This window comes from Eubalaena glacialis, chromosome 2 (assembly GCF_028564815.1).
Source record: "Eubalaena glacialis isolate mEubGla1 chromosome 2, mEubGla1.1.hap2.+ XY, whole genome shotgun sequence".
Classification (NCBI taxonomy): Eukaryota; Metazoa; Chordata; class Mammalia; order Artiodactyla; family Balaenidae; genus Eubalaena; species Eubalaena glacialis.
In genome coordinates, this window is record NC_083717.1 from 113,978,000 (window position 1) to 113,996,822 (window position 18,823).

Genomic DNA, 18,823 nt, shown 5'->3' on the forward strand with positions numbered 1-18,823 from the left:
AAATAATAAAAGCTCAGTATTTCATTTTCAAGTAAAAGTACTCGCCGATTCCATACATGAGACAAAAAATACCTAACATGAATTTTTCTAACAATTCTTTTTAATATATGAAGTACTTTATGGACAATATTTCTTTTGTTTCTTTCTCTCGTAAGGCCTAGATGATGGCTAATATCTCATGACACCAAAAGTAATCCTGCAACAGATATTAAAGCGTTTTTTTCAGCCACTTATGCTATAAAATATTAATTGCAAGACTGTGCACGTGCTGTATATACAGGGGATTAGGTACCTGAGTTCCTGCTCAGTTCTAAATCGATAAAAGATAACATGCACAGCATCCATCAACGTTTGCTCTTCCTTTAGTACACAATAACTGCAAGTGGAAGATTTAAACAAATATATATTTAAGCACTCGTGGAGATAATCTATGCTGGAGAGGACGTAAGCAATACTTACCGAGGAAGGACAGGTTTTTCTCCAGAAGCAAGTCCCTGAGCAGAACTTCATGCTCATGACCAATGGCACTGGGAAGTGTTAGTTAAGGAGGGTAACACAGGTAGAATTAAAGCATGCCAGTACCAGGGCTATACTTTGAGATGAAATGACCGATGGAGGTAATTACAGAAAGCACCTCCTCATATAGCCCACATCTCTGAAGAGTGAGATCTCTTTACAAATCCCCTCATTTAAGTGATTCGATAGACTTTTCTCTATAATGTTTAAATGGATTTTGGCAAATAAAGATTTGTAAATGGATGTGTACTTTTATCTTCTTTTGAAAAGAAATTCATTTTAAACGTCCTTTATGCTATGTTAAAAATCCCTCAGTTCAATTTAGGACCATTTATTAAGCACTTACTAGGTGCAGCAAAGAATACCAACCAGCCTTTGCCCTAAAAGAGTTTCCAGTCTTAACAGAGTTCCATAAATCTTCTGTGAATTCACACGTGTCACAAAGTCAGCATTTAGCAGCTCCTATTTCACTTCTAGTCTATGACTGGTGATCTTCTGTGATTTGGGAAGTCAAACAACTGACTTGTTGAGAATTATATGTACTCTGGAGGAAAGACATCCTAGTAAAGGGCTGTGGATCAGGGTGTGGGTACAGAGGCTGTTTCAAGTCTTCTTCTCGTGTGTGCAAGTTTTCACATATTATATAATGCATATAAATACATACACACTCGCATATAAATGTTTTGAGTGCTGGGACTTCCATGGCGGTCCAGTGGTTAAGACTCCGTGCTTCCACTGCAGGCGGCACAGGCTCGACCCCTGGTAGGGGAACTAAGATCCCGCATGCCAGGCGGCCAAAAAAAAAAAAAAAAAAAAAAGTTTTGAGTGCTATTATGAGGCAGGCACTGTATTAAGTGCTTTATGTATTCTATTTCATCCTCACAGTTATTATTAACCTTATCTTACAGATGAGAAAACCGAGGCTTAGAAAGAAATCTGCACAAGGTCATATGGCTAATGTGTGGCAGAGCAGAGGATCAGTATAAAATCTCTGCAAAGCCTGTGTCTGTGACCTCTGTACGGCTTCTTTAAAAAATATTAAAATTGATTATGTAAAGATAATTGATATTAGTTAATATTTCTTAAATACCATATACTAAGCCTTTGTGCTAAACACTTTGGTGTATCATCTTATTTAATCTTCACAACAACCACATGAGCAGGTACCATTACTAGTCCCATTTTTACAGTTAACGAAAGCAAGGTTCAGGAAGGCTGAGGAACCTCCTGGCCGTCTCATGGCCAGTAAGTAATGAAGTCAGGAAAGAGACTTGGAATTCTGGTCTATTTTCCAAAAGGATGAGATTGTACAAAGTGTGAAAAGGAGTATTACCCTATTCTGGTCCTTTAATTCTGTCAAAAGCATTTGGTAACACAGGCAGACCTTGCAGATATTGTGGATTCAGTTCCAGAATAAAAAAAATATCTCAGTAAAGCAAGTTACATGAATTTTTTGGTTTCCCAGTGCATATAAAAGTTATTTTTACACTATAATGTAGTCTATGAAGTGCCCAATAGCATTATGTCTAAAAAAACAACGCACATACCTTAATTAAAAAATACTTTATTGCTAAAAAATGCTAACCATCACCTGCGCCTTCAGCGAGTCCTAATCTTTTTGCTATTATAACATCACAGATGACGGTAACAAATATAATAATAATGAAAAGGTTTAAAATACTGTAAGAATTACCAAAAGGTGACACAGAGACATGAAGTGAGCAAATGCTATGGGGCAAATGAATCCGACAGACTTGCTGGATGCTGGGTTGCCACAAACCTTCAATTTGTAAAAGGCATAATATCTGCGAAGCGCAATAAAGTGAGGCACAATAAAATGAGGTGTGCCTGTAATTATCTAATTCTCCATCTCACTGATGTCAACCTGGTCCTCTCACTCCTTGGCTTACCAGAGACTCTTTAATTCTGATCATGCACTGTGGGAGTCCAATTTAAATCAAATAAAGCTTATATATTATTTGTAAAATTAAAAATTCTTAGAGAATTAGCCTGCTCTTTATCAACACATACAGGTGAATATCATTTGAATCTTAGAATTCAAGAGGTGAGACCACTCGTATCCACTGTCAAAACAAGCCCCAAGGTATATGCCCAGTAGTGGCTACTGGGAAGCAGCCGCATAGCACAGGGAGATCAGCTCGGTGCTTTGTGATCACCTAGAGGGGTGGGATAGGGAGGATGGGAGGGAGGGAGATGCAAGAGGGAAGAGATATGGAGATATATGTTTAGGTATAGCTGATTCACTTTGTTATAAAGCAGAAACTAACACACCATTGTAAAGCAATTAAACTCCAATAAAGATGTTAAAAAAAAAAAAAGCCCCAAGTCATTCTCATTGTCCTTTTCCTTCTGTTGTCCCCTCCTCCCCATGCACAGGACTGCTCTTACTTCTCATTGAAAACAAAATAAAGGAAACAAATTCTTAAATCACAAAATTTCACACATTTGCAGAGCCCATTGAAGATATCTGATGAATACCTCTCAATGGTTTCTCATTACTAGGGGCATCCCACATTTGAGAACTAAATTATTTACTTCTATTCCACATAAATGTGCTCTCACTTTTATTGTTGTAAATTATTTACATCTATAATGTTGAATCATGAAACCGAGGTTACTGATGGTACAGAAATGAAACCCACAGCACTTCAAGCTTCCTGTATCATTGTCTTTCCTTGCTCCTCTGTTTAGGTCTTTTGTCTAATAGCTTGTCCTGAAGTCACACTTTGGAAAGTTGAGGTGGCCGGTTTCTCACGCCTTTTGTGTCTGTGAATATAACCTGTGGCAGGAAAGGTGAGTGGGCGTGGCTATGTAGGAAGAATTACAGCAGACACCAAAAGAAAATGAAAGCACAATGACAATTTATATACTCTTTGCTACTGTGCTTTTTTGGCGTCTTATTAATAAACAACCAATTTACTTTATTCTACTTAAACAAATGTCTACATGTAACATTTTCATAATGGAGTAAAAAGGTTTTGCACCTATTCTATTTATTAAGTGTGTGCTTTCTAATGAAATGATGCAATTTACCGAGTAAGCAATGTAAACATTACCAAAGTATCAGAATAACATACAAATAGCATTTCCACTCACATGAAAATTCAATAATTTTTACTCAGTGTGAAATAAAATAATTCCTGTTGATCAGCCTCAGAAACATCTATGCAAGTGTATTTACATTATATTAAACTGCTACTATCTCAGTGCAAAGATAAAATCAATTCTCTATAAACATCCCAGCCTGTTTTATTTTGCATGGTAAAAGCAATCACTAATTTGAAACTTTGGAAAGATATACTTCTTGATTATGCTTTGTTTGATATAAACATATATAAAATACAAGGCCTAGAAAATAAAGCTTATAAAAACAGTAATTTTACTGGCAATAGACATAATGGAACTGTGAAATTATAATCTAGTCAGTGAATACAATTTACAGACATACATCATTATCTTTATCAACTGAAATCATGTACTACTTTAAATTCTACTGGCAATAACACAGCCAAAAAAGGAAAGTGAATGACGGCAAAAATGCAAGGAAAATACTCCAAACAGAATTTATAATGCTTCATAAGCAGAAACACTTAGACTTTCTCTATAATAATACCTATTATTGATGTATGGCAGTGACCATGGGGCAAAACTTGTAAATAACCTCACAAGCCATTTTCTTCGCCAGCAATACAGCAATCTAGTTTCCCGTAAGCATCTCAACTATTACTGAAAAACAGTCTCCTGGCATTTACAAAGCAGTTGACTTCATACTTCAGTCCATGCATATAAAATTAGATAGTTATATTTGAAATCAATAAGCAATCCTTCAAAAGACATTATGCTTTTAAAACCTTAACTTTAAATGGATTTTTAACTATTTTATGTGCTTCAAAATTAACATGTAATTCCACCCCAGATACTCGGAGATGGTGTTAGTTGTTATATGAATGTGCTTAACTTTATCACTGTAGCAACGTGAGGTTGGCATTCCGACAGTTTCTAACACTATCATTAATTTTACACTGAAAATAGAAGTATAGTTTCACTTTGGTCTAATAAAGAGGCAAGCTTATGACAATGCTGTGATTTTATTAATTTAAGTTAGATTGGAATAAGAAACATACAAATGGCTATAATATATTAATATTATATATTAATAAATATAATAGATGAAGTTAGATTGGAAGAATAAATATACCAAGGGCTGTAACATAGATATTGAATATTCTTAAAAGAGGGTTCTGTTAAAAGATTATTTTTCAAAGGTTAACTTTATGAAAAAAAGAAAATGAATCTTTTTTTTTTTTATTTTTTACAAAAATTTCACTGACTCTAAGCCTTTAGGAAACAAGGTGGAATATAAACACACAAACACACACACTCTCTCTCTCTCTCGACGACTAGCAAGGGCTTCTAACAAAAAGCCTCCTGACTGGTAATGACCGAGTCACAACTGGTCGCAATGCCACCCATGCTAACAAAACCCAGGAAGGGCATGTTATATTATTAAGAAATATGAGACTCATGGACTCAGATAGATATGATTCCCATTAAAAAATGGCTAATCATTTACTTTTTGAATAAACTTTTTGAGCCAAGGACTGTCAATATCCTTAGTGTTGCCACAACACTACTAAAGGTATTGATTAAAAATGTCCTCCTTCACCAAGTCTAGCTGCTGTCCACTCAAATCCTGTTTGAAGAAGCAAGCATTAACTCTAGTAATCTCAATATCTTTAATGAAGAATGACTGGACATCTGTTCTCATAGCCTTAAATTCAGTCCAGAGGGAAAAATTAGCTTGGTTTTCTCTAAAAATGTTTATTAGGGACCCAAGCAAGAGCTCAGATTGTAATCAACATTTAAGCAATAAGAACCTACTGCCCTTTAAAATGTGATGGTCTCTGGTGGCATTTTAATCACATCATCCTTTAACTCCAGGCTCAAAATTTATTCTCAACTAAATTTGGTTCATTTTAAATAGAAATGTGTTATATTTGAAAAAATGTTCACTGGGATGGTTAGACATCCAAGACAATGTGTTACTTGCCTCATGACTCTGTACCTTTAAACTCACTGAAAACCAAGCAGTTTGAAATAAGCCTGTGACTGTGCAACTGCTGAACTGACATCTTTCCGGGGCCTATCTGATTTTTTTTTTTTTAAACTGTAGAAGAGAATGGTCTGCAGTGACCCTCCAGTTGATTGAATATAAAATAGAAGAGTATGAAATGTGTTTTGTGAAGCAGAACTTTATGTCAGGTTAAAGCTAGACACATCTCCTCCACTGAGTCTAAGCTCGTCAGTTGTGCACCTAAAATTTTATGGGAAAGGATACTGTTTGATGCAGTCCACCAGTGGTCCATAACAGCAGTCGTTCACGATGCACTGCAGACAAATAAGAGAAGGGGTCTGGGATGAGTGACTACAAAAACTGTTGCAGTTAAACAGTATCCTAAAAGCAGTAATTCCTTTTCTTAAAAAAAAAATTAAAAAGCTATCAAAAGACTGTTCAGATTTAATCACAGAAAACAAAAATTGCATCCTTTTTATTCACTATAAAAGCAAGCTATTAAAAAGTGAAATGCTCTTCTCGCAAATATTGCATTGCCATTTATGGTGCACCCTGACCTCAGTGATAGTTTATGATGACAGTAATTAAATGAGGTTTAAAATCCTTTACTCTGCTAGGCAGATAACAGCATTGCCACTGAAAATAGACAGCTGTGATTAATACCTGATAGACCTGATTTGCTAGAACTCCATCTGGAATCTGAGAAGGGTCCCGTAGCATACTATTTATAACAGACTTGGAGGCTGCAGAAGAAAAGAGATGAACTGTTAGCAGACAGTCAACATACTTTTAATACAACATGAGAAGTGACATATACCTATAAATACACAAAGCATGAAAATGAAAACATTACTGATACTAATCATTTTTTTCCTTTTTTCAAATCTACGGGACGCTTTTAATTAGACCATTTTGCCAAGTTTATAAGCCACATTGCCAGATTTGAAGATGACCTAATTTTTCCAAGGTAAATTAACAAGTACCGACCTAAAGCATATGTCTCTTTGCAGATAAATTAGCTTTGGAAAAGCCTGCTTGGGGGGAAAAAAACCCACAACAAAAACAATCAGAAAAGAAAATATTTACCTTTTGCAGGTAAGTATGTTATAACCAAGCATATGTACCTGGAAAGCTTAGTGAAGGCAGGTCAGATTCAAAGACTTCAATGACGTCAATAAAAAATAACTTTCAGCTGAGAAAGCATCTCTGAATTCTAAACCTTTCTGAAATAATTCTCATCAACTGCCACGAAATGTTATGTCCATTTCACAGGTAAGGAAAGTAGGTAAAACTGACTGACAATTGAGCGAATCTTAAACAAGGGAAAAGAATATATACACACACACACCCACATTTATATTTACATATGAATTTTTGTCCCAAAACGTCTCATCACACCCAGTCGCAAATTAAATTGACCTTACCCCGGGGAACTGCAACAGAAGGGACTATGGGAGGCATCTTCCGAGGGATGCTATATCAGATCACACCCTTTGAAAAGTGAGGCAGGAGATCCTGGCCTCACTGTTTACTGTAGGCATGCAGAAGCCATGGTGGCCAGAACTCCTCTTCCTCAGCATGGGAGGAAGGCAAGTCTCTAGACGGAAGCTAAGTCAAGTGTTGCTTAGGAATCAATTCTTTCAAGTCCTCCAGTGGAATCATTCCCATTTACCAAAATAGCTTAGGGTCTGGTCCCTACAAGCACAAACTAAAATGCATACTGGATAATTATCTAGTTAAACAGAATGAACACAGACCACAGACCTATGTCATTCAGGTTCTGAGAAAATTTTTGGCTTAACATTTTTTTTTAGATTATGATGTTCTTTATCAAGTTCAGTACCATAAGAACACTGACAGATATGATAAATGTTAGTGAATTCTGTGGAAGGAAATAAGGAAATGACATCTTTCTCACTTAAGCATAGTATGGAGTGCACAAAGAAAAAATGAAGTGGAATTATTTTAATTATTTCCTATTCTTAGCTCCATAACTGCATGTTTATAGCAATGTTACCTAGTTAATAGCCATTTATAAACGTGTTTGCACTGCAAGTGGAGAGGCCATATTTGGAGTCTCAAGAAAGATCCTCATCACTGGAGGAATGCTATCCAGCCCTATCCCTATACCCAGCTCTGCAACCGGGCAAATTATCGAGCCTCTCAAATTCAGAGGAAGTGTCTTCCTCTGTAGAAAGTGATAATGTTATCTGACCTGACTACCTTTAAGGGTTCTTACATGAGTCCCTAGAGAAAACAGCTACAACAGCTTTTTTGTTATTTATTTTGTCAAAGTTTAAGTAATAATAAGAAACAAATCAGGCTTAGGCGTTTGCCTCATGTAAGCTTAAGTTAGACTCAATTATTTTGGAAAGACATTACCATAGATAAGTGGAACACACATTGGGAATATGAAGCAGCAAACTGTCTTATTATAAAAGAATAGATTATTCCAACAATAGTGTTAAATAGATAGTAAAGTACCTGGTAAACTCACTCTGTTTTCCCAACTTAATTCTAAGGCCAGGCCAGTAGGAGGGGAACAAAGCAATCGCACATGCACTGGGTCACCTTCCCTGAGGGACTGCACTCTCTCTGGTCTGCCACTCAGTCACCGGATAGTAATGGCAGACACATTCCTTTGTGGTACCCATGATGCTATCAGTGTCTCAAGGGAACAAAAGCACCTTCTCCACATGCACCTGGTCATTGCTAAGCTGTTACACTGCTAACTCTCATACCCATGTGAGAAGAAGATTACTAAATGACCAGAGAGTATACCCAAAAGTGCTATTCTAGGGAAAATTACTGACCTCATACCGAACTGTATGCAAACTCATTGCTAAAATCATAAAACAAAGGCTCTTTTTAAAAAAGAAGAGGGACAATACCCTAGGACAGAAAAAAATTAGGTCATTTATTTTATGAGGGAAGAAAGGGAAATATTAAAGGAAAAAGAAACCGATGACATCATAATTTTCCTCACAATATGCATTTTAGAACAGTGTGCTTACCAGAATTAAGAATCATAGCCAATAAACTTAAAAAAAATAGTTTGAATATATTGAATAGAACACTATTCAAATCAAAGGAAGCTTGCGAGAGGAAGTCAGTGATTTTAAATTGAATAGTAAAAACTATATATTGGGTCCGCGTTCATTTTAAACTCAAAAAAAGCTCTTTTCTCTTCTTGCAACCTGCCGTTTTTCAGAGCACGAGAGAAAAGTGCTAACACACAGGAACTGCAGGCCAAGGCTCCAGATGCAGGACGTGCCTGCCCTCCATGCCTGGGTCTTTGCATTCAGGCTTGAGGAGGTCTACATCTCAGATCAAGCCAGAGTGCAAGCATACATTTACATACATACTCTGAAGCTTAGGAAATGCCAAAGGGAGGAATAATAACATCAACCAGATAAGGAAAGGCAATTGGACAATCTTGGGACGGCTGGGGATATGAACCCTCATGGAAGCCTATGCCTTTCACAGAAGCTGTCCCTAGGCCAGCCATGACATCTGTCCAATGTACATCCATCTATTTTGACCACAGGTAGACAGGAGTTTTGTTCTCCCTAACCTTTGCTAGAGGTATTCATTCTGTTGATTTCACAATTTAACCCTGTCACTGCTTCAACTGCTGGGATTTCAACTATCTACCAAGCATGTGCAAAGCAAGAATGCATGAGTCACTTGAAGCAAGATGTACAAGAATAGGAGAGCTGGTATCTGTTAAAGCACGCTACACAGAAGACAGGCAATAGGCAATGCCTGGACTAAGGCATAATGCCTAAATAAAGATTATGATCTTTTTATTGTGGAATATTTCTAACATAAAGAAGGCAGGAGCCTAATATGATAAATATCCACGTCCCACCATTCTGATTTAGCTTCTGGATCGGCAATTAAATTAACTTTGGATAGCCTAAGATTAATTTGTGTAAACTTTTAAATTTATCAGTCTTGCTAGAGGTTGGTTTGTTTTATTAGTATTTTCAAGAAACCAAATTTGGGTTTTGTTTTCTCCCTACTGCTCCATTTCTTCAGGTTACACTGTATTTATCCTTTTGTGATCATTGTTTCCTGCTTTCTTCTTTGAGTTTGCTACACTTATCCTTTTACTAATTTACTATGTTTATTAAATACATTTTTAATCTTTTAACATACTTTTTAAGGCTATAATTTTTCCTCTAAATTCTGCTTTAGCTACATGCCATAATTTTTGTTGTCATTTATAAATATTTTGTAGTTTCCATTATGATTTAATCTTTGATTCATAAATTCTTTTAAACATTTCATTTTTTATATTTCCAATTTGATCAGATTGTGGTCAATGTATGTGATGTTTATTTTAATTTGGAAGTATGTGCTTGACTTCCTTTGTGTTTTTATATGGAACCTATTTTTATAAATGTTTTATATGTCTTAAAAAACACTGAAGTTCCTACTGAGGTACAGAGTTCAGGTATGTCTAGTATGTCAAGGTTTTTAATTGTATTATTCAAATCTTCTATATTCTTATTAATATTTTCCAAACTAGATATGAACTAATCTACTACTACTGTCAGTTTGTCAGTTTCTCCACATAATTCTGTCAATGTTTGCTTTCTATATTAGGAGGCTATTTTGTTGGGTGTACAAACTCATTGTTTTACATACACTTCTTAGAAATTATGTCTTTTGGCATCAAGTCATGACCTTCTCAATCTCTTTTTTTGTGCTAAACATAACATTACCTAGTGGTAATACTGCTGCACCACTTTTCTTTTGGATAGTATCTGCCTGATATATCTGGTCTTCCATTTCTTTACTTTAAACTTCATTGTATCATTAAGTCTTAGGCTTGACCCTTATTAATAACATTTAGCCAGATTTTCTAAAATAAAATTTGAAAATCTTTGCTTTTTAAAAAGTGAGTTTAATCCACTTGTAACTGAGACATCTGGACTTATCTCTACCCTCTTGTTTTCCATGTTCTGGTAACCATTTTCTTCCCTTCTCCATTTCTCCTTTACTACCTCCTAGTTCATTAAATTTTCTTTATGCCCCCTTTCTCTCTTTATTCACTTGAATGTAGTACACTTTGTATCTACTTCTTTAGTAGTCCTCTCAAAAAAATTTAAACAGAACAATATCTAATCTAATCATACCTCCTTTGTAATTCTGAGTATAAGTAATTTAGAATGCACTCACTCCAATCAGAAAGCCCCCGTTCCTCATCAGCCTCCATGTTACTGTGCCTATTATTTCTGTTCAACCATCTTGTTTGTAAACACAATTTCCTAGTTAGTCTTTGTGATGGTTAATTTTATGTGTCAACTTGATCGGGCCACAGGGGGATACATTTGGTCAAACATTATTCTAGATGTTTGTAAGGGTGTTTCTGGATGAGATTCACATTTGAATTGGTAGACTGAGTAAAGCAGATTGCCTTCCCTAATGTGGTGGGCCTCATCCAATCAGCTGAAGGACTGACTAGAACAAAAAGACTGAGTAGAAGAGAATTCTTTCTGCCTAACTGCCTTTGACTTGGGACATTGGTATTTTCTTGCCTTTAGACTAGAACTAAAATACTGGTTCCTCCTGGATCTCAGGCCTGCAGGCCTTTGGACTGGAACTAGGCCACTGGCATTGCCTCTCCTGTGTCTCCAGCTTGCTGACTAACTGTAGATATTGGGACTTATTAGCCTCTATTATCATGTGAACCAATTTCTTATAATTAATCTCTCTCTCTCTCTCTACACACACACACACAATCCTACTGGTTCTGTTTCTCTGGAGAATCTTCACTTATATAGTCTCTTTCCATTTTTAAAAACATTTTTTAAACATTCAATGCTTATTTAGATTTATCAACATGTTTGTCAATTTCCTTTTTCAGCATTGCTTCTTGAATTCCACATTCTACTTTTGGATTCAATATCCAAAAATTGGATATTGTTACTAAAGCACCTCATTTATTAGTTCTTTCACCTGGGATCACTGAGTAGTAAATCTTTTAGTTCTGCCTTGTCTGAAAATATCTCTCCTTATTTCTCACTCTTGAATGATAATATAGCTGGGCACAGAATTACAGGCTAAGATTCAGCCCTTTGAAGATATGATTCCTTTGTTTCTTGACATCTAGTACAAATAAGAACTCTACTGTCAGTCTAATGGTAGTCCTTATATAGGTAATTTGTCTTTAATTTCTGGTTGCTTTTAGATTTTTCTTTGATATTCAATAGTTACATCATTGTTCACCTGGGTATGGCTCTTTTTATTTAGCCTGCTTGGAATTAGCTATGTTTCACGAGTCTAAGGATAAATGCCTTTAACCAGTTTGAAAAAAATGAGCCATTATAGTTTTGGTCTCCATTCTCTTTCTGGAACGCTTACATTAGACATCTTTTAGGTCTTATTTTATCTCCTACCCCTATAAAGTGTTTATATTTCCCCTCTCTTCATCTCTTGTGCTACACACACTAAAGTTACTTTCCTTAGATCCATCCTAGAATTCACTAACTTTTGTTCTAATCTAATTCTTCTAATTTTGATTTTATTTTGTCTAATCCAACACTTCACTCATCTAATGAGCTTTTAACCTCAATGACAATTATTTCATTTCTGAACGTTATTTTTGTATTTTTAAACGTGCTTTTCACACTATTTTCTATTCTTTCATTTATTCAGTTATAGTCTTCCTTTTTTTTTTTTTGGCTGCGTCAGGTCTTTGTTGCGGTGTGCGGGCTTCTCTCTAGTTGCAGCACACGGGTCTTCTCTCTCTGGTTGAGGCGCACAAGCTCAGTTGTTGTGGCACGTGGGGATCAGTTGCCCCGCGGCATGTGGGATCTTAGTTCCCCAACCAGGGATTGAACCCACATTTCCTTCACTGGAAGGAGGATTCTTTACCACTGGACTACCAGGGAAGTCCCTACAGTCTTTCTTTTTATTCAATCAGCTTATATATTAATTTTAGTTTATAAATGTCATCTTATAGATTAAATTTATAGTGACTTCATTTTCTCATCTCTAGTCCATAGTATACGATTTCTCTACCTATCTATCTATCTACCTGCCTACCTACTTACCTATCTTCCCTACGGTGGTGGTTTCCTTACTTGCTTTGTAAATTTTTACTGTGAGCTTATTTTCAGAAAGAATTGTTTGACTTGCGCTGCGGAAATAACCATGACAAAGTAGTTTCATGTATACTTTTGCAGAGACTAGTTTCATTGTTAATTTCTTAGCTCAGGCTTCCTGCAGTAAATAAGAATGCAAATCTGAACCTATACCCACAAATGGTGCTGACCTATTTCTAATTTCTCTCTCCTCTCTTAATACTCCACAACCCAAGTCCATATGCAGTAAGCAAGCTTCCTTACATTTTCTCTAGGCACGTGGAGTTTCCTACTCCTTTTTTTCATGGTTTGGGCTATATGTAGAAGCTCAATTTCAGCTCCTGGCTGCACATCTTTCCCTATGGGGTGTTAAAAATCCCAGCCCCGGCCTTTTATTCTACATCTAAAGCTAAAAATTCTTATGGACCTACACAGTGTGAGCCCCTGTTCACCACTCTGAATATACATTCTCTCTCCATTTCTTGTAACTAGAGATTAAATTCCTTTGTTTGAACTTGATTATGTATTTTAAAAGATTTTTGTTATTTTTTGGTCTATCATTTCTATGTCTTTGTCATGGAAACGTAGCCCAGCCACAAAAACTCACTCTGTTATGTTGCTGAAGTTTTTGGAAACCCTTTAATAAGAAGTTCAAGGGAAAGCTTGTTTCTTTGTTAATTTTTTTTTTGCAGTTAAAGTTATATAAATATATAAAGAAAAAAGTCCTCCCATGAAGTTGGAGCCCCAAACAATAGCGAGAAGGGCAGGTGGCAAATATGCAGGTAGGCTGGAGAATGGAACCACCTAAATCACCCGTGAAGTCCTCTCTGCTGCATGGTGTCTGGCTAGGCCAGGGATATGGGAGAATGGTCATTGGTGGCTAGGAAATAAATCGTTCCCCTGACCCCTCCAAAGGCTGCTACCATGTCACAGGCCAAAGCACTGTGCTAATCAACAGGCTTGGGAAACAAAACAACTTGTTTCTGCAGGTTTGAGAATCAATTCCACTGGCTTCTCAAATACAGACCCATATTTTTTTTTGGTGGAGGGGAGGGTGGCTTTAAACACCAATTTCTTAAAATGCTCATTATTTGGCAATTTGGGCTGGACTCAATGGAGACAGCTTCTCTTTGTGTGGCGTTAACTGGAGTGGATTATCTGGGTGCTGGAGGATTCACTTTCTTGACGACTCAGGTCTGGCAAATCTGTGCTTGCTGTGAGGTCAGCTATAACTGTGGGAGAGGGGCCTTGGTTTCTCTCCATTTGGACCTCCCTGAAGTCTGCTTGAACTTCCCCTTGAATTGACAGGTAGGTTCCAAGAGCAAGCATCCCAAGGGAACCAGGCAGAAGCTTATGGCTTCTTATGACCTAGCCTCAGATATCATACAACAAGACCATAGTTTTTTTTTTACATCTTCCTCAAAAGAGGAAAAACATGCCTTCTAAAGGAAAGGTAAACTTGCAAAGCTATGTACTATAATGCTTTCAAATGGAGAGGCAGCACAGAACAGTGGTTACGCGCTGAGTCTAGAATCAGATAGACTTGGTTTGAGGCCTGGCCCTTCCACCTGCTAGCTGTGTCATATCAACAAGTTAATTAATCTCTGTGACCTTCAGTTCCCTCATCAGTAAAAGAGCATTAACACTGGTGCTTATTTTGTAGGGTTGTTGTGAAGATGAAATAAAATAACACACAAAAAGCACTAACATGCTGTTTGAGACCTGGGATGTTACAGTTGTTAGGCTGTTGCCTTGGCTGGTGTTAGATTACAGTGTGGCCTGCTTTTTGCCTCCCAAAATCACATCATCAAAATCATTTGTTACTTTCTATGGTCCAGAGGGTAAAAAAACAAAAACTTCATGAGGTATAAATGAATCAGGAGCCTGCTCTTACCACGCACATGTTGCCACAGCCTTGGAGAGACAGCAGAAGTGAGTCTATTCAACAGGCAAAACGCGGCAATGCCAGAATTTCCCTTCTTACACCCCTCCCCTGCCGCGCCCCCTTGTGGGATTCAGTGTGTTCAGTGCACAATCCAGAATCAAACCTGTTCTCTGGAAAGAACCTGGTAGAAGTCCTTTATACCTCTGTGTGTGTTAAGCTTAATGTGTTGTCGCTGCATGGGGGGTCTTGCCTATAACCATAGAAGAGAGAGATTTTTTTCCTCCAGCTCAGGGCATTTCAAGCATCAGCAATCAAGCAAGTAGCAACTTTGCCCAAATCAGTAACATCACACCCACTTTTATAACTCTTCCTTTCTTTAGTGTAAGCTCAGATAAGTGGCCAGCTACTGCGGAAAGGAACCGAGGCAAACAAGCAGGTGAATCATCTTCACTCTTAAGGTCCCTGGAAGTCCTGCCTACTGCAAAGAGTGCCATCTGCCTAGGTTACACCTGGACTGAAACAAAGACAAGACCATATATACATGGGACCTCTAACCCGATGTCACAAATGGATTTAAGCATGATAAGTGAGCCAGCATGGGGCTGACTATACACTGGATAGCAGCAGTCAGGAGTGAAAACAAGATGAAGTGAGGGATGGATGATACAGGGATAAAGATGAGATGGGTCATTTGGAAGGAAAATTCAAGTGCAGACAGCACAGTGGTGTTAGAACCTGGTTTTCCCTCCATTGAAAAAACAAACAAAGAAAAAAAAAAAACAATCCCTGCAGCTGAAAAGCTGGATGGGGAAGACAGCTGCTCCCAAAGCACACCAGGAGTTCTGTTTCTTCATGTGGCTGCTCCAGAGGCTGAGCTTCAGAATGGCAAAGCCTAAATTAAAATACCAGCTAGAATTTAATCTCTTCTTCAAGCGCTGGTTTAAGGCTTTTGGATATCAAGGTCATGAAAGTCTCGAGTTACATCTCCATGGAGCTGGCCTGCCAGTGTCTTTTCTGGACAATTTCAATATTGCCAGTGGCCTACAGGAGCCTACTTTCTCTTGCAGTTGGAACTACTCCTCTCGAGAATTCCAGGCAGCTCGCTAGCTCTCCTGTAGAACAGGAGTGATCTCTAAAGCAGTCTGATCCCATTTGACAATCTGAATAAGAAATATCTTTTAACATTAGGGAACCCTATAGGGACAAAGTATAATTTTGCTCTCTAACTAGCACATAATTGTGTAAGAAATAACTTGAACTAGAGTCATCAAAAAAGTATTATATAAGGACAAGAGGAAGATGTCTCCAAAGCATGAATATTCACACTGATCAGATTCTTGTCTCAGGCAACTTGCAGCTCTACAGCCATTACACACCATCAACTCTTATTCAACGAACAAACATTCAACAGAAATTTATTCAGCATGTGGTTAATGCCAAGTACATATTTAATTCCACCCCAGACTCCATCGTCCAAATCTGGAATGTTCTTTTGAATCTTTCCCTTGGCCAAAACTTCAAAGCTCAGTTCAATTCTCACCTCCTCCGGTAAAGTTTTCCCTTAATTCTTCTTGTTCTCCTCTCCCTCATATTGTGGGGTGGAGTGAACTCATTGTCTACCGATCATTTGGCACTTTATTAAATATTACTTTGTCACCTGTTGACAGAAGATTGATTAGGATGCTAAGACTTGAAACCTTGATAGCCCAAAGAAAATAAAATCTGAAGGAAAAAAATAATGCTTAGCACAGTACAGAAAAAAGATATCATACTTCACAATGTTATCTTTACATATCTGAGGGTTTTTACATGGAGGGTTAGGCTAATCCTGTGGTCACACCAAGAAGATGAGAAATAATTCTTATAAGTTTATTACTGGTTCTGAAGCTGTAAGGTTTCAGATTGCATTGTGGCCCTATGTTTGGTCTACATCAATCTTTCCTCACCTCTTTTTAGTTTGTTTCATTATGGCCACCTCAGGACACTTTCAGACGTTTTTTTCTTAACTGCTCCCCAATGAAATTTTAATGCCGCAGATATACTTGATATCTGGCTATGCCATATCACCATCTTTGAGAATGCATGGTTCACAAAGACAACTAAGGAACTGCTTGTGTCAGGATACTTGACAAGCTGCCTAAAAGCAAAAATATTTCTCAGCTATCACCTCAAAGTTGCTCTGCACAAATAGCTACTCAATAAATTGCTGACCGAATTATTAACGAACTACTCAAAATCCAATTCCCTACTGTTACAGCAATTTTTAGGTATTAAAATGGATTTGACTTAATTTGAGCTTTTATTATTATAGATGAGTAGGCTTTTTAAAAAACTGTTTTCAGAAAATGTAGACTAAGAGGCTATAGGACACAATGGGTCTTCAGATAAGTGTTGACAACATCTAATGCCATGTCTCCCAAAGAGAAGAGGGCTTAACACTGGCATAGGAGAAGTGACTTTACTAGGACACAAAATAATTGTTTGAACAGTTATACGTTATTTTAACAAGTACTTTCTATTTATGGCAAGAAAGCCCAGTTTATTATTTAACGTGGAATTATAAATTTCCCTTTGAAAATATAATTAAATAAATGACATTTAAAAAGTATCAGGTAAATATAGCATATTTATTATTAGTGCATGTGGTACACTATGTGGATATGGTAAAACTGTAAATGTACCCAAATTTCTAATTTCAGAAACACTATACAAAGTCAGCTGAGCATTCAGGAAGGTGGGGTTACTCAGCCTACCCTATAACAAGTGTCCACTTCTGCAGAGGAATAACAGCCAACATTTACTGAGTGTTTACTGTGTACCAGGCACCACTCTAAACCCTTCACATGCATTAATTCATTGAATTCTCAGTATGTACTCACAAGGTGGCTATCCTCATCTTAGATAGGAAGAAACTGAGGCATGGGGAATTTACATAATTTGCCCAAAGTCCCACTCCTAGTTAGTGGTGGAGCCATGATACGAACGTACTAGCCAGTTGGGCTCGTAATTACCTGGCTATTCTCCGGCACTATTCCCATGGTACTCAAAAGTAATGTGAAATGTTCCAGATTGAGGCATCATATTTATAAGAATTGACCTCAAGTTTTCCTCCCTCCTAGATGTCCCTCCAATTCAAATATTGGCAATTAAAGTTTCAAGACACTTAGCGCTCCAGGTAGAGCAAATATAGTACCACATAATGAAGCTGAGCTCTCCTGTCTTACTGGGGCCCTGCATGTCAGATGACATTGAGAGTTGAGTCATAGGTAAAGAGAGGACTCCAACTCAAGGTCAGGGGAGAAGGTTAATGGCAGCAAAGACCTACCAAAATTTGCTGGGGTAGCTAGAAAACCTGGCAAGATCACAAGTGTCTTACGTTATATAAAGAAAGAAAAATGGATGCTCTTAAAGGTGATACTGTAGGTGGTATGACCGAGTTTGTAGTGGTCAATGAGACAGGGATAAGTCTCTGCTTTGCAAGTTGATGACTTCAAGAAGCCTGTCTAATAATTCCCTCTGGCAGCCTGCTCATTTATATCTCCCATGTTTCCCTTTGCTGGCAAAGACCCATACCACACCATCGTGTCTGCCGCAGTGCATAATTAGAAAGCAGTTAATTCTAAGTCATTAAAAGTGTTGCCCAGGATTGGAAAGATTCATGGAAAGGGAGATGGTACTCAGGCATGAACCTGTGCTCTTTTTTGGCAGGCTCCCTAATCTAACGGGAAAAGAACAAACTAAACGTTAGATTTCTTAAATTTTAGGAGAAGGGTCAATGGGGAAGCAGAGATGGAATTTCAAGGTAAGTTAGACAATATGAAAATTCACACACTTTCAGTACATTGAAAGGAACATTTCCTGGGAACCAAGCCCATGTGACTAATTACAGCCAGGGACAGGGCTTCTATTCAGAAATAACTTGCGTCTAATTCTCTTGAGAAAAATCTCAACAACTTTCAAGGAAAACACAGCTATTCAATTCCTGCCCGTTATCCAACACAGAGATCTTTCTTACACTTTATTAATTACCAAAAAAAAAAAAAAAAGGTCAAAATTCTATGTGTCAGACAACCTAATAAGCAATGAAGGTAAAGTACAGGTCAGTCTCATTTTAAGGAAAGACAAATACCATAAAGATATCCTACCAGGTAAGAATATTTTTACAGAGGTCTCAAAATTCCCTAGGTTTTCAAGAAAACCTTTATTTTTGTCCCTCAAGCAAATGAGCTATTC

General features: G+C 37.3%; 1 protein-coding gene across 2 annotated transcripts in view; it reads right to left on the bottom strand.

Annotated features, from left to right (window-relative positions):
* Positions 1 to 18,823, bottom strand: part of CDIN1 (CDAN1 interacting nuclease 1) — a 212,895-nt gene that overhangs the window by 108,812 nt on the left and 85,260 nt on the right. For both annotated transcript variants that reach the window (XM_061182268.1, XM_061182269.1), the window contains exons 6-8: positions 6,275 to 6,354; positions 5,876 to 5,925; positions 460 to 527 (exon numbers count right to left, since the gene is read on the bottom strand). In XM_061182268.1, the coding sequence (XP_061038251.1) occupies positions 460 to 527; positions 5,876 to 5,925; positions 6,275 to 6,354 (198 nt within the window). The remainder of the gene's footprint in view (positions 1 to 459; positions 528 to 5,875; positions 5,926 to 6,274; positions 6,355 to 18,823) is intronic.